The sequence below is a fragment of the Microtus oregoni genome, unplaced genomic scaffold, assembly GCF_018167655.1.
Source record: "Microtus oregoni isolate MIOR12 unplaced genomic scaffold, Mior012 000011F_ref0000422, whole genome shotgun sequence".
NCBI lineage: Eukaryota > Metazoa > Chordata > Mammalia > Rodentia > Cricetidae > Microtus > Microtus oregoni.
Window position 1 is genome coordinate 16,498,016 of NW_024543070.1, and position 25,536 is coordinate 16,523,551.

Genomic DNA, 25,536 nt, shown 5'->3' on the forward strand with positions numbered 1-25,536 from the left:
AATAAATAAATTTTTAAAAAGAATAAGGAAACACTAATTGAAAACACAATGAGATAGCACTATATATATTTTCTAGAATGGGTACGATGTAATGGTTTGGCAGCAGGACATGCTGGTGATGGCATGAGGCAGAATTCTTTGCACATTTTCAGGAGTGTAAGGAGACCCTACAGCTTTGAAAATAGGTTCTACAGCTGCTTACGGAGCTGAGCGCAGAGTTCTCATCTCAGGTCAGTAGGCAATCCTGCTTTTGTCCTTGCTGCTATTATTTCTTTTCAGATTTATTTACTTGAAATTTGCCGGCAAATGGACGGAACTAGAAAAAGTCATCCTGAGTGAGGTAACCCAAACCCAGAAAGACAAATATAATATGTACTCACTCAATAAGTAGATAATAGACACAAAGCAAAGGACAACCAGTCTACAGGCCACAGCCCCAGAGAACCTGTGTGACAAAGAGGACCCTAAGAGAGACATGCATGAATCTGCCTAGAAAGGGGAAAAAAGACAAGATCTGAGAAAATTGGGAGTGTGGAGGGCAGGGGCCAGGGTGAAGGGGAGAGGGAAAAGAAATATATAGCACATTCCTAGCCAAACAATTAAAATGGGATTAAAAAGAAATAAAAAGCCAAACAGCAATAAAAATATTTATTTATGTATCTTATGTATATAAGTGCTCTATTTGCAAGACAGAAGACAGAATCAGATAAAAGGGGCATCAGATCCCATCGTGGATGGCTGTGAGCCTTCATGTGGGTGCTGGGAATTGCATCAAGACCTCTGGAAGGGCAGCCAGTGCTCTTAACCGCTGAGCCATCTCTCCAGCCTCAATTGTTATTATTTTTGAGAGAGGTTCCTATAGCACAGGCTGGTCTCGAACTTCCCTATATAACTGAGAATAAGCTTCAACCTCTGATTCTCCTGCTTTCACCTCCCAAATGCTGGGATTCCTGGAATATGCCACTCTGCTCAGCTCAAACCCTGATTTTGAGAGTGTATAAATAAATAAATAAATAAATAAATAAATAAATAAATAAATAAATATATGTAAAATACATGACCTGTGTGGTCATATAATACACACACACACATCTGTGTGGTCATATATATGTATTATACCTGTGTAGTCATATATGCATATGTATATGGGTGTCAATACCACTTTAATGCACCAAGCACTGAAGTGGGAAGACCACAGATGTTATCAGCGGTGGAATGGACACACAGGTCCTATGTTTCCACAGGAATGTAAAGAAGCAAGCTGCTGATCCACAGAACACCACAGATGGATTCCAGAATCACTGAGCGAAGGACGCTGTACACAAAAGAGGCACGTGCTGTGGAAACCCATTTAGGGGAAATTCCAAAAGAGGCAGAGCTGGTTTATAATGGCCCATCAGTCATTGCCAGTCAGCGCTGCGGATGAGGGGATCGATTGCAAAGGGCTGGAAGGGGACTGTGAAGGTTACAGACCTGGACTATGTATTTATTGTGGCGATGGTTACACAGATGTCTGAAATTACACAGCTCAGTGAGCTGTGCAGTTTTAAGAGGTAACTTTTAATGTACATAAGTTATGCTTCAATAAAGCCAGTGAATCTTAAAGGCAAAGTACACAACAGCCCATACTGTCTGTCCTCACTTTACACAGCACCACAGGACTTAAATATATCTGTGTGAGCTGAAACTGTAGAAATCAATCTTAATAATCAATGGGAATGCATGATTCTTCTGTAACCTTGTAGCACTTTTTGCTAAAACATTATAAACTCTTATTGTTGATTATAAATTTATATGGAGAAACAAAACAGTAAAATGGATATTTAATATGATGCAATATTTTAAATTTAAGACTATTGAAAATTAAAAGGCTACTTATAATAAGGAAGGAAGATCTTTTCTAAGGCACATTGCCATTTTCTTTCTGCATATGGATTAACTCCCCACATTTATCTGGTTAGCTTCAACGCTGTGAGCTTTCTCAGAGAGCCCCTTTAATGGGAAGCTTTCTGCTGGTGGGACTTCCCCAGGAGTAGCTTCGCCCTTCCTGTTCCAGTTGCTCCCCCATTCATGTTTATACATTCAGCCTTACTAAGCTTTGGGTGTGGGGATGTGCGCACGCGCACGTATCTGAGCAAGAGCATACACACACTCTTGGAAGCCAGGGACTGTCAGGTGCCGTGCTCTGGACCCCTCTGTCTTACTCCTTTGGTAGCCTTTCTCACTGAACCTAGGGTTATGCAGGTGGTTGGTAAGCTCCGGTGATTCTCCTGTATGACCTTATCCCCAGCGCGGGGATTACAAACACTCGAGTGACCACGCCAGTTACATAGGTGCTGGGTCTGAACTCAGGTCCTCATATTTGCCTAGCAAACTCTTAACCACAGAGTCATCTCTCCACCCTGAGACTTTAAAATATACCCATGACTGGTCATTTGCTTTTTCCATGTGTCCTCTGCACAGCAAAGGGTAATGCCCAGTTGCCAACACTACAGTTTTCCTCCTAGCATGGCCACATTCCCACAGCTTTTTGCTCTATGACTCCATCACCCTAGTTCCAACCTCACTGGTTGCATCATCACTTTTCTCTATCGACTGTCTCCCTTTATACAGTATTGTAAAAATGCCACGTAGGGTGCTGAGGCTGGAGAGCTGTCTCAGTGTTCAGGAGCACTGGCTGATTTTCTAGAGGACAAGGTTTTGATTTCCAGCATCCACCTAGGAGTGCTTCAGGGCCAGGGGGATCCAACACCTTTTCTGGCCACTGTGGGCACTGCCTGAATCTGGTGCACAGACATCCATTCAGGTACACACCCATACAAATAAAAATAAACAAAATGGCCCCCAAAATTCAGTTCTATGTGAGTTTGTCATCTGGAGACAAAGAGGCGCCACAGCTAGATGCTCTGCTGCCTGTGCATGAATGAACTAGCAGGCACATGAATTAATTAACATGCACATGAATTAATTAGCATGCACATGAATTAATTAGCATGCATCTCTTAACTCATCTGTTATCTACAAGGTGGCTGTGTAATGGAAGGCTATCAGCAAACTTAGAGCTTTATGTGGTTTCTCAGGACCAATACATCTCTGGACTATGTTTAGGGGGCTGGAGTTATTTAAACTGTAGTAAGTTTTTTTTTATTACTTCAAAGTCAAGACTGTTGCCTCTGTACAACCAGAGGAAGCAAAAAATGTAAACACATGTGTTTTTCTTTTAAAGAGAAATACAGGGAGGTAAATCGGAAATGAATGGAGTCATCTACAGCAGGACGTACAAACGAGGCAGAAGGAAAAAGGAAGGGGTGAGAATTTCCTGCTTACCCTTTTTTCTTGTTTTAGATTTATTTTAAGTGTTTGCCTGAATGCATGGCAGTGTGTCAAATGCATGCAGTGCCCACAGAGGCCAGAGGAGTGTATCAGATGCCTCAGGGACCACTGTGAGTGCAATGTGGGTGCTGGGAATTGAACTCCTGTCCTTTGGAAGAGCAGCCAGTGCTCTGAACCACTCTCCCGATCTGTATTCTTAGTTTCAGGCTTTGACTGTAACTACATCAACATTTTACATATTCAAAAAGTACAAAGTGGGGCTGGGGATGTGGTCCAGTTGGGAGAGTGCTTGTCTAGGGTACAGGAAGCCCTGGTTTCTATCCCCGCACCACATCCCCAGTGCTTGTCTAGGGCACAGGAAGCCCTGGTCTATCCCCGCACCACATCCTCAGTGCTTGTCTAGGGCACAGGAAGCCCTGGTCTATCTCTGCACCACATCCCCAGTGCTTGTCTAGGGCACAGGAAGCCCTGATTTCTATCCCCGCACCATATCCCCAGTGCTTGTCTAGGGTACAGGAAGCCCTGGTTTCTATCCCCGCACCATATCCCCAGTGCTTGTCTAGGGTACAGGAAGCCCTGGTCTATCCCCGCACCACATCCCCAGTGTGGCAGCACACATCTGTGATTCCAGGCCTCAGGTGGAGGTAGAAGGATCAGAAGTCCAAGGTCATACTTGATTGTGAACCAAGTCTGAGGGCTGTCTAGGCCACAAGAGACCTAGTTTAACAAAAGCAAAACACAAGGGGGTTGGAGAGATGGCTCAGGGGTTAAGAGTACTGATTGTTCTTTGGGAGGACCCAAGTTCAAACCCCAGCATCCACATGGCAGTTCACAACTGCCTGCAACTCCAGTCCGAGGGGATCCAACACATGCATGATGTACAGACACACATGTAGGCAGAACACACATTCACATAGAATAGAAAAGTTAAAAAACATTTAAAAACAATCCCCAAAGACAAAAACCAAAAAACTTAAACATCAGCTGCAACAACATGAACAACCAAAGCAAATCAAAAAGGATGTGGAAAACCTCTGAAACTGCATGAAAACCAAAGTGATAATTTTAACTTTACTTCAAATGAATCACAAAACAATACTAGAAGCAATATTAACTCTGCACATATACCCTCAGTTTAAAGGCAACCAATTACAAGCAAACTTTAACCCTAGAAGATGTTTTCTCTCGCTGGCATGGGTGTAGCAATTCAGAATCGACTTCCCGTATCTATTAGGTTTGAGCAAAAGCGATTGTGTTCATCATGTTGGCAGTCATGCTCTCATTGTTGGGAAAGAAGATCTGGAGGAAAGGGAGAAGTGCAAGAACAACCTGAATGGCAGGCATCAACATGATGCTATGATCTCAAGAGTGTGTATGTGGACAGATGTTGATCTGGTCTGTTTGTGTTTTCTGGCCCCACCTGCTGAAAAGGCCTAGAAACAGTGACAGGCCACCACAAGTGAGCAGACAGCACTCAGACCTTAGGTCCTAAGTACCATCCCCTACGACAAAGAGGCAGGAACTCTCTGATACAGGTAAAATCACCTATCTTAGGACTGGAACAGGCAACATACAAAGCGAGCCTGGAATATCTTCTTATATCTGAAAATAAGAAATGGCTCAAGAAAAATGATGCCAGCATGACAAAGAGACAGGGGGACCAGCTTGAAGAGGTTCTTATGGATAAAATCTAGAGCAATTTGAGATGAAAAATAAAAACAGCAGAAATGAAATACATTTTACTGAACAAACACAGCCACACACAAATAAACAAAGGAGAAATTACTTCTTACAATATGACAGCCAAAATACAGAAAATTACTGTAAGTGGAGCGAAAATCGTCTCTCCTGAGTGTGGGCTGGACCAAATGATTTCGTTTTAATGACCTGAATATATTTAAAGTAACACAGGACACTTTCAAATTGGGATTTACATAGAGATTGTGGCATCCGTCACATTATCCTCCTCTGGCTCCCTCCTTTACTTGTTCTGAGGGAAACTATGTCATGATGGAGCTGCTTCCCGGACAGTCCACAAAACAAGAAGCTAAGGCAGAACTCCAGCTAACAGGCAGCAAGGAACTGGGGCCTCATTCCAACAACCTGCAAGGAACTGAAGTTTGTTGGTAACTATGTGAGAAAGTTGACCAAAGTGGTATCCTTTTTACAGTTTGAGGCAGAGACACCCACATAGCAGACATAGGGCCCTGACCCACACAGCAGACATAGGGCCCTGACCCACACAGCAGACATAGGGCCCTGACCTACAAAGCTAACGAAACAGTGTTTTAAGGAGCTTAGTTTACATATTTTGTGACAGGACAATAGATAACTAATATAGAACTACCCCAAGTGCCTAGTTTAAATATAACCACAAGGAAACATTTGACAAACACAAGGGCATCCTGTGAAACACAAGGCTTACAAACTTCAGAGTCCTGGTTTCATATACCAAGAGGAAGCTTAGGAACTAACTGTTTCAGACTAAAGTGGACTAAAGACACACAATGACTAAATACAACATATACTCCTGGACTCAAACTTTTAAAGGAAAAAAAAGCACAAAAATCATGGTAAAGGTTTGGAGAGATGACTTGGTGGATAGTGCTTTCTTTTAAATATAGTTTTTATAGTTTTAATTTAAAATCTCTTCCCCCTCTCTGTGTTTGTATGTGCTGGGTGTGTGTGTTTGAGGTCAGAAGAGAGCTCTCCCTTCCACAATGAGCCAGCGTCTCTTGTTGTTCTACCATTGCACGGTGTACTCTAAGGTTACTTGGACCAGGAGCTTCCAGTCATTTTTCCTGTGAGTGCCTCCCATCTCACCGTAGACTGCTGGGTTCACAGCTGTGGTCCCCACATCTGGATTTTAATGTGGGTGCCGAGGTTCAAATTTAGTTCATCAGGATTGTGCTCCAAGTATTTTTACCTGCTGAGCCACCCATCCCACCCCAGGTAAACCATTTTCTGTACATCTGGACCCCCGCCATCCATGAGGTTTATAACCCTATCCTTTGTGGGCAGAGACAGGCAACACTGGAGGCTTGCTGTCAGTCTTGCCAAAAATGGTGAGCTCTAGGTCCAATGAGAAACTCTGAAAAACGTGGAAATGTGGAAAGTGACTGAGGGACACACTCCCCCACATATACAAATATGCCACATGCATAGTAAAAATAAATAAATATTGGGCTGGAGAGACGGCTCAGCAGTTAAGAGCATCTGTTGCTCTTTCAGAGGACCCAGTTCAGTTCCCAGTACCCATATGGTCACTCACAACTGTGTGTGACTTCGGTTCCAGGAGATTCAACACCTTTGTTTGACCTCCTCGGGCACCAAGCATGCATGTGACACACATACATATATGCAGACACAACACATAAGATAAAATGAATCTTAGGAAGTAAAAATGAGTGAATAAGCAAATAATGGTAAAATTTCAAAGTAGATTGTAGACGCAGCAATCATATTAGTGTCATTTTCTGACTTTCATCACTGAAATGTGATTATTTAAAAAAATGCCATTGTTCCTAGAAAATATATAACAAAATACTTAGGAATAGCAAGGCACAATATCTACAACCTATTCTCAAAAGGCTCATAAAATGGTGTACGCAGCCTGGTGGTGGTGCACGCCTTTAATCCCAGCACTTGGGAGACAGAGGCAGGCAGATGCCTGTGAATTTGAGGCCAGCCTGGTCTACAAAGTGAGTTCCAGCACAGTTAGGGCTGTTACACAGAGAAACTCTGTCTTGAAAACCCAAAAAAGTACATATATACATATGCATATGCATGTATATATACATATGTAAGTGCACATACATACAAACCCGTATCTATACTTATACCCCGTGTATATGGTTGACACTTTGTATCTTTGAGATGCTCCATCTGTAAAGTCAGTTAACTGCAAATCAGCATTTCTAAAATAGCAGACTTGGTATATAGCTCAGTCGGAAGAGAGATGCGGGAGGTAGGCTGTGAATATGTTTTATTACCATTGGTTAAAAAAGAAGCTGATTTGGCCAATAGCCAGGCAGAATAGAGCTAGGCAGGAAATCCAGAGATGCAGGAACTGGCAGGCAGGAGAGACACCTTCAGTGGCAGACTGCTTGCTAGTTCTTAGCTTTGTTTCTGCTGCTGTGGTAGAACGTCCTGACAATGCACTCGAGGAAAAGGTCACGTGAGCTCACAATTCCAAGCTCTCGTCTATCATGGAAGGGAATTCTCAGCAGGGGGAGTCTGAGGTTACTGGTCACCTTTCACCCGCAGTTAAGGATAGCATAGGGTGAAGTAATGCACGCATCCTTTGGATCAGCTCACTCTCTCTACTCCTAACACAGTTCAGGAGCCTCTATCCAGGGCAGTGGTTCTTAACTTGTGGGTTGTGACCCCTTTGGGGGATTGAATGATCCTTTCACAGGGGTCATATATCAGATATACTGCATATCATGTATTTTACATTACAGTTCATAACAATAGCAAACTTACAGTTATGAAGTAGTGTTGAAAGAGGTTTCTGTCCCACTAGGTCCCGCAGTCGTTCAGTTCCAAAGAAATACACAGAGGTCTATATTAATCATAAACTGGTTGGCCTATTAGCTCAGGCTTCTTATTAATTAATTCTTACACCTTAACCCATAATTCTTATCTGTGTTAGCCTCGTGGCTTGGTACCTTTCACCAGCAAGGCATTCTTATCTGCGTCCTCTATGTCTGGGTGACAACTACAGACTGACTCTTTCCTCTTCTCAGAATTCTCCTGTTCTCGTTGCCCTGCCTCTACTTCCTGCCTGATTGCCCCGCCTATACTTCCTACCTGGCTACTGGCCAATCAGGGTATATAGACCATTATCCCACAGCAAAATAGCAATGAAAATAATTTTATGGTTGGGGGTCACCATAACATGAAGAAATGTATTAAAGGATTGCAGCATTAGAAAGGTTAAGAACAATGGATTTAGGGAATGGCACCAACCCCAGAGGGTGAGTCCTTATCACTTAAATTAACATAACCAAGATAATTTCCTGCAGACATGCCCACAGGCCAACTGATCCAGGCAATTCCTAACTAAGACTCTCTAGATTCTAGATTTTGTCAACTTGACAATGAAAACTAAACACCATAATACCTAGCACACACAGAGTCCCTAGGTTTGATCCTAGCACCACATAAACAGCATGGGTGGCCCATGCTACTAATCTCATAACTGGGAGGTGGAGGTAGAAGGATCAGAAGTTCAGAGTCATGCCAGCTTGGGTTATAAGATACTCTCTCTAAAGAGAAGGGGTAGGGAAGATCTGGGGCATAACTCAGTGGTATAGGGTTTGTTTAGCATGTTTGAGGCCTTTGGTTCAATCCCCAGCAACATACACATGCATGCACATTGTGTGTGGGTATAACATACAGACTTTCACATAGGAGATGCCGGAAGGATACTAAATAAATGAATGAAACGTCGGAGATGGGAGGAACAACAGGGGAGTAAGAGGAGGGAAGACTGGAAGCTCTCCACAGACACGATTCACCGCTCTGCTCCGATTCTTCTTCACACATTCAGTTCTCCCCCTTTGCCACCTGTTACTTATTTATTTATTTATTTATTTATTGTTTTGAGACAGGGCTTAATTTAGTCCAAGATGGCCTAGAAATCTCTGTGTAGCTAAGGATGGACTTGAGTTTTGGCTCATCCTGCCTCCACTCCCTGAATGCCGGAATTACAAGCATGAGCCACGCACATGGATTATGTGGTGGTGGTGGTGGTGGTGATCAATAGATACATTCTCCATCAAAGAATGATACTAGAAAAATGACTAGCTGGACACGGGGGTACACTTCTGTAATCCCAGCACGTGGGAGGTAGAGGCAGTTGAATGAAGAATTGAAGACCAGCCTTAGTTATGCTTGGGGTTTGAGGCCAGTCCATGGTACATGGGACGCTGATTCCTAAACAAGTAAACAAGTGAAATTATGTGGATCATCAGACTGGGTGGCAATCCCCTCCTGCCTCTGCCTCCCGAGTGCTGGGATTAAAGGCGTGCGCCACCACCTCACCTGGCCTTATATCATCAATGTTATTGATGTCAAACTTTCAGTGCTGAGGACTTTATGCACGTTTGACATTAGTGCTCAAGGATTTCTCTATGAATGATAAGCATCCTTTAGCCTATGCAATCCTCCTAAATTTTACCACTTGTAAAATTCAACAGACAAAAATTGAACAGAAAAAAAAATTACAGATTTCCATGAAGAGCTGTAGTTCAGTAGCATTTTCCTGGTGCATGCAGAACCATGAATTTTAGTTCAGCACCTAACAGAAAACTAATGGAGAACAGACAGTCATGTGGGAAAAAAAGTTAAAAAAAAAAACCCTCAAAGGTCTGGTCATGGTATGCCCTCCATAATCTCAGTACCTAGAAAGTGAAGGCAGGAGGATGGCAAGTTTAAGGCAAGCATGGACGACATAGCAAGATCCTTCCATTCATTTTTTTTTATTTAACCAAAAATTATATCTAAGCAGAATACCAGACACAGAAAACACCTGAATACTAGGACTAGTTTGGAGAGTGGACATTATGAATCAGACACAGCTGGGTGCAGAGAGGTATAGGGTACTTCTTATGGTCTCATAGATAAAACCGGACTCGCTGAACATAGTGGACAAGGAGGACTACTGAGAACTCAAGAACAATGACAATGGGTTTTTGATCCTACTGCACGTACTGGCTTTGTGGGAGCCTAGGCAGTTTGGATGCTCACCTTACTAGACCTGGATGGAGGTGGGTGGTCCTTGGACTTCCCACAGGGCAGGGAACCCTGATTGCTCTTTGGGCTGATGAGGGAGGGGGACTTAATTGGGGGAGGGAGAGGGAAATGGGAGGCGGTGGCAGGGAAGAGACAGAAATCTTTAATAAATAAATAAAAAATAAATTAATTAAAAAAAATAAATCCGGGATAAGTTAGCCAGGAACTCCCAAAACAGACCAGCATAGGGCTACCAGAACACTTATCTTGCTCAGTCTTGTGGGAACCCACCCATCTGGACAGATGAAACAGTGACCAAATGTTCAACCACACACTTGACATCTACACTTGCTGTTTCTCAGGATTCAACCTGGACATCCTCTTGTTTTTAGATCCATTCTCTAGTCTTCTACACATAACTACATGGTCCCTTTATCTGTATAATCGCTTGTTTTGAAGACCTGATGAAGAGTTTGAGTGAGAATGGCTTCCACAGGCTCAAATGTTTGAGTGCTTGGTCTGCAGTTAGTGGAACTGTCTGGGAAGAGCTGGGAGGTGTGGCCTTGTTGAAGGAGCTGTGTTATTGTGGGGTGGGCTTTGAGGTTTCAGAAGCCCACTCCAGGACCAGTGTCTCTTTCTGCCTGCTGCCTCTGGCAGATCGGGATGTATGTAAGCTCTCAGCTACTTCTCCAGCGCCATGTCTGCTGCTACCACGATCCTTGCCATAACAATCATGGGCTAACCCTCTGAAACTGTAAGCAAGCTCCTAATTAAATGCTTTCTCTTATAAGTTATTTTGGACATGATGTCTCCTCACAGCAATGAAACAGTGACTAAGATGCCTGACAATCACTCAGTCCCCCTCCACTCGCTGTCTCTACTGAGTCAGTATGGGGGTGGAGCACGGTTTTCTGTGTAGCTCTGGCTGCTCTGGAACTCTGTAGCCCAGGCTGCCAACAAAGTCACAGAGATCTGCCTGCCTCTGTCTCCTAGTGCTGAAGAATACATTAATAAGCAAAACAATGCCTGCCCTCATGGAACTTATAACGACCGATTTCAACATGGTCTCATTGAATCTACTTTTAAAATATGTTCCTAATCCACTTTTCCCCTCTCAGTTTTTCTGTTTATCTCTAGCTGTTCTGGAACTCACTCTGTAGACCAGGTTGGCCTTGAACTCTGAGGTTTGCCTGCCTCTGCCTCCCAAGTGTTGTGATTAAAGGCATGTGCCACCTTATCCAGCTCACTCATTTTATTTTTAGATCCACTTCTCTTCCCTTTTCATGCGTGGGGTGAACATGTGTGCATGTGTAGACATGTATATATGTGTGCACATTCATGTGTATGGTGTGTGCATGTATATATGTGTGCACACATTCATGTGTTTGGTGTGTATGTTGTGTGCATGTGTGTGCATGTAGACATGTATGTTGTGTGCATGTGTGTGCATGTATATATGTGTGCACACATTCATGTGTATGGTGTGTGCATGTATATATGTGTGCACACATTCATGTGTATGGTGTGTATGGTGTGTGCATGTGTGTGTGCGTGTAGACATGTATGTTGTGTGCATGTGTGTGTGTGCGTGTAGACATGTATATATGTGTGCACACATTCATGTATATGGTGTGGGCATGTGTGTGTGCGTGTAGACATGTATGGTGTGTGAGTGTAGACATGTATGGTGTGTGCGTGTGTGTGCGTGTAGACATGTATGTTGCACGGGTGGAGATCAGAGGACGACTTTGGGGAATCTGTTCTCATCCTCCATCTTGTTGAGGCAGGCCCTTTGTTTTGGCTACTTCACTGCATACTCCAGGCTCACTGACCCTCAGTCTCCAAGGCCATTCTCTCTCTGCCTCCAATCTCACTGTAGGAGTGCTGGGGTTACAGATGCATACTACTGAGTCTGGCCTTTTAAGTGAGTTCCAGGGTTTCAACTAGGGCAATCACACTTTTGGGGGACTAGGCTTTACCCCTGAGCCATCTTATTGGCCCTCCAGCAATATTTCTTACTAGCCATATTGCCATAGTTCTCTATGTAGCCTCTAAGTGTTTCCTTATGTGGTACGGGAAGTCCTTCTGTATATGTGTTGCTTTTATTGGTAAATGAATAAAGGTGTTTTGGCCAGTGGCTTAGCAGAATAGGACAAGGCAAGAGTTCCAAGCAGATAGAGGAGGAGAGAGTAGGCGGAGTTAAGGAGAAGCCCTGGAGCCGCCAGAAGAGAAAGACGCAAGCCTTCAGCCGGAACCTTGCTGGTAGGCCACAACTCTCGTGATAAAATATAAACTAATAGAAATGGATTAACTTTTAGATATAGGAGTTAGCCAAAAACACGCTTAAGCTATTGGCCAAATAGTATTGTAAATAATATAGTCTCTGAGTGATTATTTCAGATCTAAATGGCCAGGAAATGAACAAGTAGCCTCCTGTTAACACTTACGACCCTCACAGATCACATCTCCACACAAGAATCTTTACATTTTGAATAATATTTTGTCATTGTCTTATTTAAAAACCATTTAACAACATCTAAACACAAAAGAACTTAAAACAGAACCCAGAATCTCCAGTAAGATTCCAAGGCTCTGTTCCCTTTGCCAGTCTCACCTCGTGTTCCATTTCCAGTACCCCTAACTCTTTCCGTGGCCACGACTCACACACCTCTTCTGGATTTAGGGTCCTGGCACATGCTAGTCCCTCTGCCTGGCAACCTCCTTTCTTTCACTCTGTTGCCTCAATAAATTCTACTAATCCCTCAGGCCTCACTCTGATCACCCCCAGTCCTTCCCGACTTAGAGAATAGGTCTGGTTGCACTCTAAGATTGCTGCGTCTAAAGTCCACGTGAAACAGCGGCCTCACTAAGGCAGGAATCACGTCATCCACCTTCTCGCATCTGTCAGTTAGGACAGGCTTTTGCTACTGTTAGGGAGTCAATAAATACTTGTAACATAAATTAGTTAATAAAGAATCCACTGCTGGACTTGGACAGACACCAATGCTTACTGTTTCTGTGTGGGCTCTTCCAACCTGCACACTGTAGGGAATGGAAGCAGAGATAGTTCAGGCTTACATAATATAGCATGAGGCTATAGTACCCTACACAACTTGCTTTTGAGATCGTATAAAATGTGCACAGCATTACCCAGGCATGGTAGTGTACATACATGCCCATAATTCCTGGATTTGGGAGGAAGAGACAGGAGGATTCTGAGTTCTTGAGTCCAAAGCCAGCTTGGTTGGGGTATATAGAAAATTCAAGGGCAGTCTGGGCTACACAGTGAATCTCTGTCTTAAACATCTACAAAATAAAACTGGTATTTTTCTGTAAATTAAAAACAAGAAAGAAAGAATATAAATTTAAAAGATGCAATACTAATTATGAAAACAAAATATCATAGTTAAACAGTTTAATGAAAATATTTAAGTCCCTCAACCTTTTCTTAGTAAAGAAATAGACACAGGATAAGTATTCATCACCTGATGGATAAAGAAAATCTGGCACATATACATAATGCAATGCTACTCAGCCTCAAAAGGATGAAATCTTGTCATTTGTAGCAACGTGGATGGAACTGGGGTCAACTATGTTAAGCAAAATACGCTATAGGCAAAAAGACAAGTACCATAACATCTCACTCACATTTGGATCTAAAGTAGTTGATCTCATAGGGGTTAATAGCACAATTGTGCCAGGCATGGTGGTTTATACTGTTAATTCCAGCACTCTGAGAGACAGAAGAAAGGGAATCTCTGTGAGTTCAAGGCCAGCCTGGTCTATGTAGCAAGTTCCAGGCTAGTCAGTAGTCAGGCATACACGGTGAAATCCCGTCTCAAAAAGGGCTGGGGGTGTTGTTTTACCAAAGACTAAGAAGAGCGGGGGTAAGGCAGAGAAAGGCTGATTAATGACTACTAAGTTTGAGCTAGACAGCACCCACAAGTTTGGTGGTGCAATTCTGCAGAAGGGAAACAACAGCCAACAATGATACAATGAGCTAGAAGAAAGGATTTTGCAAGCTTCATGGAGAGAAATGATATTTAAGGAGACAGACACTTTGACCTGATTTGAATATCTCACAATGTGAATATATCAAAACATCACACAATTCCCTAAATATTGTGTTCAAGTTTTACGTTTTTATATACCACTTAAAAATAAAATTTAATCATGCCGGAGAAATGGCTTAGTAGTTAAGATCACTGGCTATTCTTTGGGGGACTGAGGTTGAGTTCCCAGCACCTACATGGTGGCTCACAGTCATCTGTAACTCCAATTACAGGCGATCTAATGCCTCTTCAGGCATCCATGGGCAGCAGGCACACACACTGTGCACGTCCATACAGGCAAACCCTCACATATACACACATAAAAAAGAAATAATTTTTAAAATTAAGAAACCCTCATTAGTAAAAACTACAAAACATAGCTGAGATAACTTTTACCAGCTTTAATTAAATAGAAATATATACCATGTTCACAAATTAGCAAATCTCAATATTGTTAAAAGTGATTCTCCTACCATCACAGAAGAGCTATAAATTCAATGCAATCCCATTACAAAACCCTGCACACTTTTGTAGCTGGAATTGACAAGATGGTTGGAATTATTTGGAAATATAACACCAAGTACAGTCAAATTGATATTAACAAATACTAAAAATGTGGCTAGCTTAACTACTTGGCTTTAAGACTTACTATAAGGCTTTAATAGTTCAGAAAATGTAGTATTGGCTAGGTAAGTACATAATAGCTCAATCTATAAATAGCCACACTTATCAGTGGACCAATTTTCAACAATTCAACACTATCAGTATATGCTGCTGGGAGATACAGGAAGGACCCCTGGCCCCTGCCTTACTGGTAGCCACCTATTACCACAAGGGAAATTCCATTTTGTTGATTGCTTTGTTTTGTCTGTTGAGATTAAGTTTCACTCTGTAGCCTCAGGCTGGCCTTGAATTCACTACTAGAATCTTGTGGATGTGCTTGTCTTTTCTTAGTCTTTAGTCTTTTTTTTTTTTTTTTTGGTTTTTCGAGACAGGGCTTCTCTGTGGCTTTGGAGCCTGTCCTGGAACTAGCTCTTGTAGACCAGGCTGGTCTCGAACTCACAGAGATCCGCCTGCCTCTGCCTCCCGAGTGCTGGGATTAAAGGCGTGTGCCACCACCGCCTGGCTAGTCTTTAGTCTTTAGTAGATCCCACAGGTGGGCATTAGCCAGATTGTTCATTCTAATTGTCTTTTTAATTATGTGCAATTGTTTGTGTGGGTATTTGCAGGTGCCTGTGGAGGTAAAAAAAAAAAAAAAGTCAAATTGGATCCCCTGGAGCTGGAGTTGTGGGTCAACATTTGTGAGAGCAGGAAAATGAACCCCCAACCCTTCCAAAGAGCAATATCTGCTCTTAACCTTTGAACCATCACCTCTCCAGCCCCAGGCTGTCTTTGTGTGGTGAGAGATTTCTCATTAGAAAAGGCCAGGTATCTGATAAACTGGTTTTGAGATGTGAAAGTGTATTTTTCCTGATGCCCCGATCAAGATTTGTCCCGCTCTTTAGATAAACACAATCTGAATATCAAGGTAAAGTTACTAAATATAGAGTGTAAAGTATGTAATCAAGTGTTTACTGACTACAAACACTAAATACTGTGGATCATTTGTTCCTACCATGCCTGGCCATGACCTCTCGTGCTCACAGTGTCAAAGCTTCTCACCACAAGATGTTGCCAAAATTGTTTCTCCCTGAGATCTCTGACAAGAGTTCAGGCCATGAGAAAATCTGCTTGAGACTGAACTTAAACTTTATGGAGAAGTTCTTGTGCCCAGATGGATGGATTTGGGCTCCCTGCAATCAGAATGATCAGTCACCCCTACCCCACCCAGGGTCCTTCAGTGAGATTTTGACTGAGTCCCGAGGAGCAGAGTTTCCAAGAAAGAATTCCACTCGTCCCTGAGTTTACAGGCGCAGTACACACTGGTAGGATTATGACATTTTGGACTAAGAGACACCCTGAAGCTAAAACCTGGGGCCTAAAAGGGGAGTAGAAAGCATCCTCAGTACTTCAAAAACCAGCACAAAGAGTGTAGCCAGGAACAGTGAAACAGAAATGCAAACTCAGACAATGACCAGGTAGAAATTAAGACGGAATTGGAAAGCAATTTTGCATAGTGGTCGCTGAGATACGGCAGTGCTTGACAAGAATGTTAGCCTAGACAGGGCATGGTACAAAGGCGGTTAAGTGGGGGCATCTCTCCGCCACCACAGAGTTCTGCCGGCAACTCCTTGTGAGAGAGCCACGTATTCTTTGTTGGCAGCCACAGACTGAATCTCAGGTAGCCAGCAGGTCAGCCAGGCCTGGAGTCAGCATCTACCACTATGACCAGGGCTAGGTCCAGTTGCACATTACTGAGGAAGTGGGGATAGTGGGGATGATTAGCCTTCCAATTCATAGAAAAGTGATCTGTGAACTGTGTAGTTCTAGCGAGATGTGCAGGCTGTAGCAGCTTTAATTCCTCTCTCAAAAGAAAAGAGATGGAAGAATTTCTGCTGCCAGATTACATTGTAATTTTCAGTAGAAGTACAATTTTTAATTTATAGCTGAACCCTTTGATTTAGAGGTGGAACGAATGTATACCCATCTCCATAACACACAGGAAGACGAGTTCCTCATGTACTTTGATTACCGGAACTAGGAGAAATGTGAATACCCAAACCCTCTGCCAGTTACTCTCAGAAAACAGCCAACATGTATCTGAATATCAACAACCACCCACAATAATTGAACGCTACAACTGTTGTTCTGCACCCCCATACAGTCCATTTTCATACAGACAAAACAAAAACCTCCAATTTTCTGTTTTTTGTCATCATCTCCCAGTAAAGTTGTCCAAGATCCCATTGGAGTGAACTCCCCAGTCTCTGCTCCCCAGTATTGCAGTTGAGGGAAAGTGTTTTTAAAAGAGTTCACTCCAATGGGATCTTATTTTATTTGGGGGCCATTGGATTACCCTTCCTTCTCTAAGTATCACTAATCTCTTCAATAAATTTGGAAACCAATTATTATGTTTTTAATAGATAGACAACACATAAATAGAAAAAAACCCCACCAGTTCTAAGTTAGCACTTAGGACCTACACTTTCCAGAAAATTTTGTTTATGAAAGGGGAAACTTAGTGAAGAATGAATATATTAAATCTTAATGTTTAAAATCTTAAAGGCTTTTGCTCGAGAAATTCTTCACTGTGTAAATGGCAATAATAACTCGTGCTTGTGATACATTGGTGAATTCTGGATATTTTAAATATCATCAGTGCAGGTAAAAATGATAAGAGAGATGTTTAACTTTATAATTACACACATATTGCACTACTGAACTGTCTAACAGGTGAAATGCCTTTACAGTTCTTCCTCGTGACAACACATAAATCATATATTTGAGAAAAATTTCAAGCGTGTAGGAGATAAAATTCACCATACTTGGAAGTCAAACAACTGAAAACACGAAACTATATCAAGAAAGTCTAAGGACGGAGCTGAAGAGACCATAGGCGTCTACAGTGCCTGCTGCGCAGTCATGCACACTGGGCATTTGGATCTCAGCAGCCATAAACCATCTGGGGCGTCCCACAGAGGACTATAACCCTCTCCATGGGGTCAGAGCAGGGGACTTCTGGGGCTTGCTGACTTCCAGACTAGTGAGAAAATGTGAGTCCCGGGTTCAGGGAAGGAGCTTGCCTCAAATGAACAGGCAGAAAGTGATAGAGAACACACAGTTCCTTCATCCAGCTTCTGTACGTGTGCATACATTCATACGGACACAGACAAACAGGTACAAGCAACTTTTACAAGAAATATATGTATGATCCCTAATGACCAGACATAATATTATTTAAAGGGCATTAAATGCAGTATATGAATTCACTGGCAGATTTAAATGCAACTAAAGGCCATTCTGTTGGGGCTAGGGACGTATTAGCCCAGAGGTAAAGTGTTTAGCTCAGATCTTGGTTCAATCCCCAGAAAGGGAGGTTAGAAGAAAGACAAGCAACTGTAACTTTCCAATAAATTTTGTTTCTTCACTCTAGGGGAATTCGTGTTTCCTCAGCCTTTCCTGAGGATTGAATCTAGGGTCTCCATACAGGCGAGTCTCTACCTCTGAGTTTTGAGTTACACCCACAACTTCTGTAGTCCTAACAGATAAACTGGCATCAAATAATCGACATAAAGATGCCTCATGATCAAAAGGAAAAAGAATTAAATGTGGAAAGAGCATTATCTTTGGTGAACTAAGCTACCATATTATAGGGCACAGAGTAATACAAAGTAGAAACTTTTATATCATGCAATAGTTGCGGGCAACAATATCCTTTAAACCAAACATGGTGGCTAGGTTGTTGTTGGTGACTGCTTTATTAATTCCAAATACCCATGAATCATCTATATGAGAAGGATAGTTCACTCCAAGCTCAGAATGGACTCACCTGAATTAATGCATGATTATCTTTAGAAAATACTGAATCACCCGATAGCAAAAGAGGCTCGCTTTTCTCGCAGCTCTCCTGGCTAATGAGCGTGTCTGCATAGTTGGGCTGCGGGAAAATCAAATGACTCTTTCGGGAGCCTGCAGTGAGTGAGACCTCGTGCGAATAGGTCTGCAGGAAAGCTTGCACTCCGTCTACGCCCACAAAGTGAGAGGCTGGAACGTCAGCCAATCCGGGTCCCGCAGCCCCGAGCAGGCGCAGTGAGTGCCAGCGCCGCAGCCTGAGCGCCAGCAGCACCAGAACAAAGACCAGGAAGACGCTGGAGACCGCCGCCACAGCCACCACCAGATAGAGCGTGAGCCCTGAGCTTTCGGAGGTAGAAGGAGACTCCAGATTGTCCAGGTCCGCCAGGACGTCGGGGATGCTGTCGGCGATCGCCACAGTGAGCGTGACAGTAGCGGAGAGAGGGGGCTGGCCGTGGTCCTGCACAGCCACTACGAGGCTCTGCTTGAGAGCATCTCTGTCCATCAGGGCTCGAGCCGTGCTTACCTCGCCCGTGTGCAGCCCCACCAAGAAGAGCCCTGGCTCGCTGGCCTTGAGCAGACGGTAGGACAGCCAGGCGTTCTGTCCTGAGTCTCTGTCCACCGCCACCACCTTCGTCACCAGATAGCCAGGCTCTGCTGAGCGGGGCGCTAGCTCCACCCCAGTAGAACCGTCCGTAGGGAGAGTGGGGTACAAGATTTCGGGGGCATTGTCGTTCTGATCCAGCACGAACAGATTCAGTGATACGTTGCTGCTGAGCGGCGGGTCCCCGCTGTCACGCGCCATCACCTGCAGTTGTAGGTCTCGGAACTGCTCATAGTCAAAGGAGTGCAGTGCATACAGGACACCAGTGTCCGAGTTGATGGAGACGTAGGAGGAAAGGGGCACGCCCTGGTGGGTGTCCTCAGCTAGGGAGTAAGTGACTTGGGCATTCTTGTCACTGTCGGGGTCGTGGGCGGTCACGGATGCGATGGAGGCCCCTCTAGGATTGTTCTCTGGGATGTAGGCCCAGTAAGAGGCCTGAGGAAAAACGGGTGGGTTATCATTCGTGTCTGCTATGATCAGCGAGAGGTGAGTTTCGGTTGACAGGGGCGGGCTTCCTCTATCAGTGGCGGTCACTGTGATGTTGTAGCTAGGAACCTGTTCTCGGTCTAGGACTGTGTCTGTGACTAAACTATAATAGTTTCCGTAAGATTTCTCTAATTTAAAGGGCAGATTCTCCTGGATGGAACAGACTACCTGTCCATTTTCCCCCGAGTCTTGATCATTTACATTTAAAAGGGCTATTAATGTCCCTCGGGGAGAGTTTTCTGGAACAGAGCTGGTGAGGGATGTGATGGTTACTTCAGGAGCATTGTCGTTCACGTCCAGAACTGTGACGAGGACTTTGGCCCGTGCAGAATATCCCGCCTTGTCGGTTGCTTGCACGTCCATCTCGTAGAAACCCGATTCCTCGTGGTCCAGCTCCCCTATTGTTGATATTGTCCCCAAATGACGGTCTAGCTTGAAAACTTTAGCCGCCTTGTCGTCCACATACCGGAAGGAATACATCACTTCCGCATTGACTCCTTCGTCCGGGTCGGTGGCATTGACTTGCAGCAGCTGAGTGCCCACAGCCACGTTCTCCCGCACACTCATGCGGTACTCAGACCGAGCAAACACAGGTGCGTTGTCGTTCGCGTCTAGGACTGTCACGCGGATGCGCGCCGTGCCAGTGCGAACTGGGTCCCCCGCGTCTGAAGCTGTGAGGACCAGGAGGTGCTCCGCCTTTTCCTCGCGGTCCAGTGCGCGCTCCAGCACCAACTCCGGGTACTTGTTACCATCAGCTCCTTTCTGCACCTCAAGCGAGAAGTGAGCATTCGGGCTGAGCTGGTAGCTCTGAAGAGAGTTCTTCCCGATATCTGGATCATAAGCGTGGGGAAGAGGGAACCGCATCCCAGCGGCGGCGTTTTCAATCATTTTTATTTCTAATTCACTCTCACGGAAGTAGGGAGCATTGTCGTTAATGTCCCGCACTTCTACTTCCACTCCGTAGATTTTCCCTATATCTTCCATCAGAATCTCTAGATTTAATTGACAACTGATGGACCCCATGCACAGCTCCTCCCGGTCTATCCTGCCCGCGGTGACCAAGCTGCCGCTCCGCGGGTTCAGAGCGAAAAGTTGAGTCCTACCTCTGGAGACGATGCGGACCCCTCGCTCCGCCAGCTCGCGGGGCTCCAGCCCCAGGTCCTTGGAGATGTTGCCCACCCTAGATCCTTTCTCCAGCTCCTCAGGAACTGAATAGCGTATCTGGGTGGATCCGGCCTTCCATAGGATCCCAAGGAGGACAGCCAGCAAGACCAGCCCTTTGCCATCCTCGCGCCATTGCGCAGGGATCATTGTCACTTGAGGATTATCTCCAATCCTGCCTTTGACCACTTAAACCAGAATCCACCTTTCAGGCCTTGGAACCCGACAATCAGGAGATGGGACCCGCTCCTGTGGCCAGTTTCCTCCGAGAGGTGTTTTTGTCTTTATCTGCTTTGTGCTTTAGGCGCCTGCAAAGTCAGCGAGCAGGGCTTCGCTGCTTTTTCCTCCCTGGTTGAACAGCGGCGCTCAGAGTCCGAACCAATTACTGCACAGTCCTGAACTAAGGGAGAGAATTACTTTGGCCTTGTACCTTGAATAGCTCCATCTACTGTTCTTCAAGTGGAGATGGAGACAGAAAGATTTAACAGTAGTGGACAGTTCAGTGAGCATTTTAGTTCTCTCATATTTTACCTACAAACCCACTTCCTTGAAATTATTTTCAGTAGCTGTTTGTGTTTTCCTGTTTTTGCCCAATAAGACAAAATTTCAGTAGATCTTTGGTGTTGAGTAAGACTTTAGTAAGAAAACTAGGAATCTGAAGAATACTATAAAATTACCTTGTCTTGGGTAACCGACCTAATTTTAGTAACTGAGAATTATTGGCCGTACATTTAGAAGCACATCAGAATGTAGAAAAGATTCTAGGAGAGGACATATTTCATGTGTCTAGAAGCTGTGTGTGATGATGGCTGCAGGACAGTGGACCTTAGCTATCTCCAGTGCTTAAGTATAAACTCTAACTGAGCTAGCCTCCAGCCTCTGGTAGCCAGAAGATAAAATTGGAAGGAAACTTACAGATACTCGTGGGAAAAGACCAGACATAAAAATGGGATTAAAAGAACCCTTAATATATCTGAACACTATCACCAAATTATTATCACATCATATTTGAGAACCTTTTTGTACATAGTATTTCTCAATTTATATTAATAAAGAAAAAGCCTCATAAGCTCAAGATATTGATCTCCCAAGAAACAACTACAGAGAAACAAAAGTATAGTTCAGTTTATATTTGAGTAGGCTCAGCATGAGATGCTCAGCAGGTAAAGGCGCCTGCTGCCCAACCTAACAGAATCTGAGTTAAGTTCCTGGGACTCACAATGTAGAAATAGAGAACCAACTCCCAAAAGTTGTCCTCTGACCTCCACATGGCGCGCGCGCGTGTACACACACACACACACACACACACACACACACACACACTGTTTAGAATTACTTGAAAGGCAGTGAGCCATAATACTTCTATGTTTTGAGTTTTCACGTATATGGATAAAATATTTCAAAATTCTGAAGCCTAATGGTGGCAGTTACTGGCCCATAGAGAAAAGACAGGAAAGGAAGTGAGATTGTGCAAATCAAACAGGAGATTGTGAGTATAATGTGCTTTAAGATATTCCTTTCAAAGCCAGATGTGGTGGCACACACTTTTAATTCCAGCAGAGGGAGGAGGACCTCTGTGTGTTCAATGCCAACCTGGTCTACACAGTGAGTTCCAGGACAACTGGACCCTGTTAAAAAAATCATTCCAATCGAATATGAAAATTAAACAAATTGCGAATGAAAGGCACATTGAAACTCACGTGGGTAGAAGCGAGAGAATCAGAGACTGTCTTGTTCTCCTCAGTGGCACTCACTTCCACAGAAGCTTGCATTGAAAGATCTTGCGGAGGGACCATTTCTGGCGTTAAGGTAAGAAAATGAGATGTTTTTTGACTATTGGAGGCAACATAGAGATTGTAGGAATAAGGCAGAGTCCCCTCACTGTAGTTGAGAGAAACCCCTGGTCTAGTCTTACAACAGAGGCCAGACTGAAAGCAGTCTGAGGCTGCAGGACTGTGGGACTGTCGAAGACGAAGGACCATGGCGAGAATCACAACGAAAAGAAAGAGTACTGAGACCAAGGCCAAGGCCACCACCAGGTAAAACTGAAGCTCACTCTGGGGGTCCGATGGCAGAGGGTCATCGCTGAGGTCTGGCAGGACCTCCTGTAGGCTGTCAGCGAAGATCAGGTGCAGCGTGGCTGTAGCCGAGAGCGGTGGCTGCCCACCATCACGCACAGCTACCAGAAGGCACTGCCGAGCTGCATCTCTGTCACCCAAGGCACGCGCTGTGCGGACCTCGCCAGTGCGCAGGCCCAGGCTGAAGAGTCCGGGATCACTGGCCTGCAGCACGTGATACGACAACCAGGCGTTACGTCCGGAGTCTGCGTCCACCGCCACCACTTTGGTGACCAGGTATCCGGGCTCGGCGGCGCGCGGTACCATATTGAAGAGCGCAGAGCCATCAGGCTGGAGCGTGGGATACAGCACACGCGGCGCGTTGTCGTTGCGGTCGCCCACCAGCACGCGCATGCTCACGTTGGCGCTGAGCGCGGGCGAGCCCTGGTCGTGCGCCTGCAATGTCAGTTGGAAGGAGCGCAGCTGCTCATGGTCGAAGGCGCGCTGTGCGAAAACTACCCCGCTGTCCTGGTTCACGGATATGTAGGACCATAGCGATTTAGGTTCCAGGTCGCTGGCTATGATAGAGTAGGAAACATGGCCATTGGGCCCCAAATCCGGGTCGGAGGCGCTTACTTGTGCAATGGAAGCACCAGGCGGGTTATTTTCAGCCACTTGGATCAAGTAGGAGGCCTGGTGGAAAACTGGAGCGTTGTCATTGATGTCCCCAACGTGCAGCGTGACGCTTGTGCTGGAGGAGAGGGGTGGCTTGCCTCTATCAGTGGCGACGATGGTGACATTGTACACTGATGTCTGCTCCCGGTCCAGAACCCCATCAGTTACAAGCTTATAGTAATTACTGGCAGAAGATTCAATTCTAAAAGGAACCGTTTCTTTTATGAAGCACGTCACCCTTCCATTTTCTTCTGAATCTTTATCATATGTTTTGAACAGAGCCACCACTGTCCCAGGTTCTGCATTTTCGGTTATAGAATTGGACACCGAAGTAAAAACTGCTTCCGGGGCATTGTCGTTTTCATCGAGAATTTCTATAATAACTTTACATTCTGTGGCCATACCTCCACCGTCCTTGGCCTCTATGCTCATGGTATAAGTTCTCTTGGTTTCAAAGTCTATAGGGCCTTCAGATTTAATTTCTCCATTTTGGTAATCTAGGATAAACTTATTTCTAATATCATCTCCTACTGATTTGAAGAAGTAGGTGACCTCTGCATTGACACCCTCGTCCTGGTCGGTGGCCACCACCTTTACCACAGAAGTGCCTGAGGGCACGTTCTCTCTAAGACTGACTTTGTAGGAGTCTTGGCTGAACACTGGGGGATTATCATTAGCATCAGTGACCACGATTTGAATTTGAGCAGTGCCAGTTAGTACTGGTTCTCCCCCATCCACCGCAGTCAGGACCAAGAGCTGGGAACTCTGCTTTTCCCTGTCTAAAGGCTTCTCTAACACTAATTCTGGCGCATCCTTGCCTTCAGCCTTGTCCTTCACCACCAGAGAGAAATGCTCATTCTTACTGAGCTGGTAACTCTGGAGGGAGTGCAGTCCTACATCTTCGTCTATGGCAGATTCCAGGCCAAACCTAGTGCCTGGAATTGCAAGTTCATTGATTTGTAAAACAATACTCTTTTGGAGGAAGTGGGGAGGATTATCATTTATGTCTTCTATCACCACGCTGATGTGAAAGACGTTTAGGGGGTTTTCTGCCACAATCTCTAAGGGCAGGACACACAGGGAGCTTTGGAAGCACAGTAATTCTCGATCTATTCTGTCGCTCACAACTATGTTCCCGTTCTCAGGGTTCACAGTAAGGTACGGTTTCTCTGCGATAACTCTGAGGTTTCGAGTCCGTAAATCCCGAACAGGCAGCCCCAGATCCACAGCGAGGTTTCCCACAACCGAGCCCATGGCCATTTCTTCGGGAATAGAATATCGGATTTGCTCCGAAAGCCCCGTGCAGAACAAAGGCAGCAAGAACGGAAAGAGTACTTGCCTCCACCGGGTCCTGCTCCCTGGTTTCACTGTGGGCTCCATCCTTCTCAGAGGTTCCCGGGTGAAGCGGGAAGGCTTCACGAATTACTTCCACCACGAGGAAAACCCAAACGCTCCCTCTAAGTTTGAAGATCTCACAGTCTCTAATCTGATTTGCTAAGCAGAAGATTCAAGTCCCCCCCCACTCTTTAAGCCTTCAGTGAACTTTCACAATTTCAACCCGTAGAGCCTGGGAGTCAGCTCTTACAGCGAACTGGACAACAGCGGCGCCCAGAGTCCACTCATAAAATTGCAACCAGAAGCCTTTACAGATTCAATGGGATTAGGTATACAGAGCTATATTGGGACAAAAGCAACAAAGGAGTTTGAGTTTAGAATTTGTTTTCCAGTGTTGCTATTGAACAAAGCCCCCAGAGATGGAATCTGTAGCATAGCTATTAACCAAGCAATGATAGAGTAAAAGGCCTGTTTTCTCCTGTCAGAGGAGATGCACACAGTGGAGGAGCCAGGTAAGACTCTTCTCAAGGCCACGTGGAAAATAGCCCCACCAAGTGGTTTGGGAAAACCTGACACATGAATAATTGCTAGAGACAGGGCACTCCATACTATTTAGGGCACATTTGAAATAAAGATGATCAGC

At 44.6% G+C, this 25,536-nt stretch overlaps 1 protein-coding gene across 22 annotated transcripts in view; it reads right to left on the bottom strand.

Annotated features, from left to right (window-relative positions):
• LOC121453419 (protocadherin gamma-C4) overlaps positions 1–25,536 on the bottom strand; it is a 725,389-nt gene that overhangs the window by 53,562 nt on the left and 646,291 nt on the right. The window contains exon 1 of one of the 22 annotated variants that reach the window (XM_041660198.1): positions 22,527–24,938. The exons of 19 other annotated variants lie outside the window; for them this stretch is intronic. In XM_041660198.1, the coding sequence (XP_041516132.1) occupies positions 22,527–24,938 (2,412 nt within the window). Of the gene's footprint in view, positions 1–15,283; positions 15,357–18,552; positions 21,040–22,526; positions 24,939–25,536 lie in introns of those variants that run through there. 2 more of the 22 variants (XM_041660185.1, XM_041660204.1) reach the window with 2 other exon arrangements.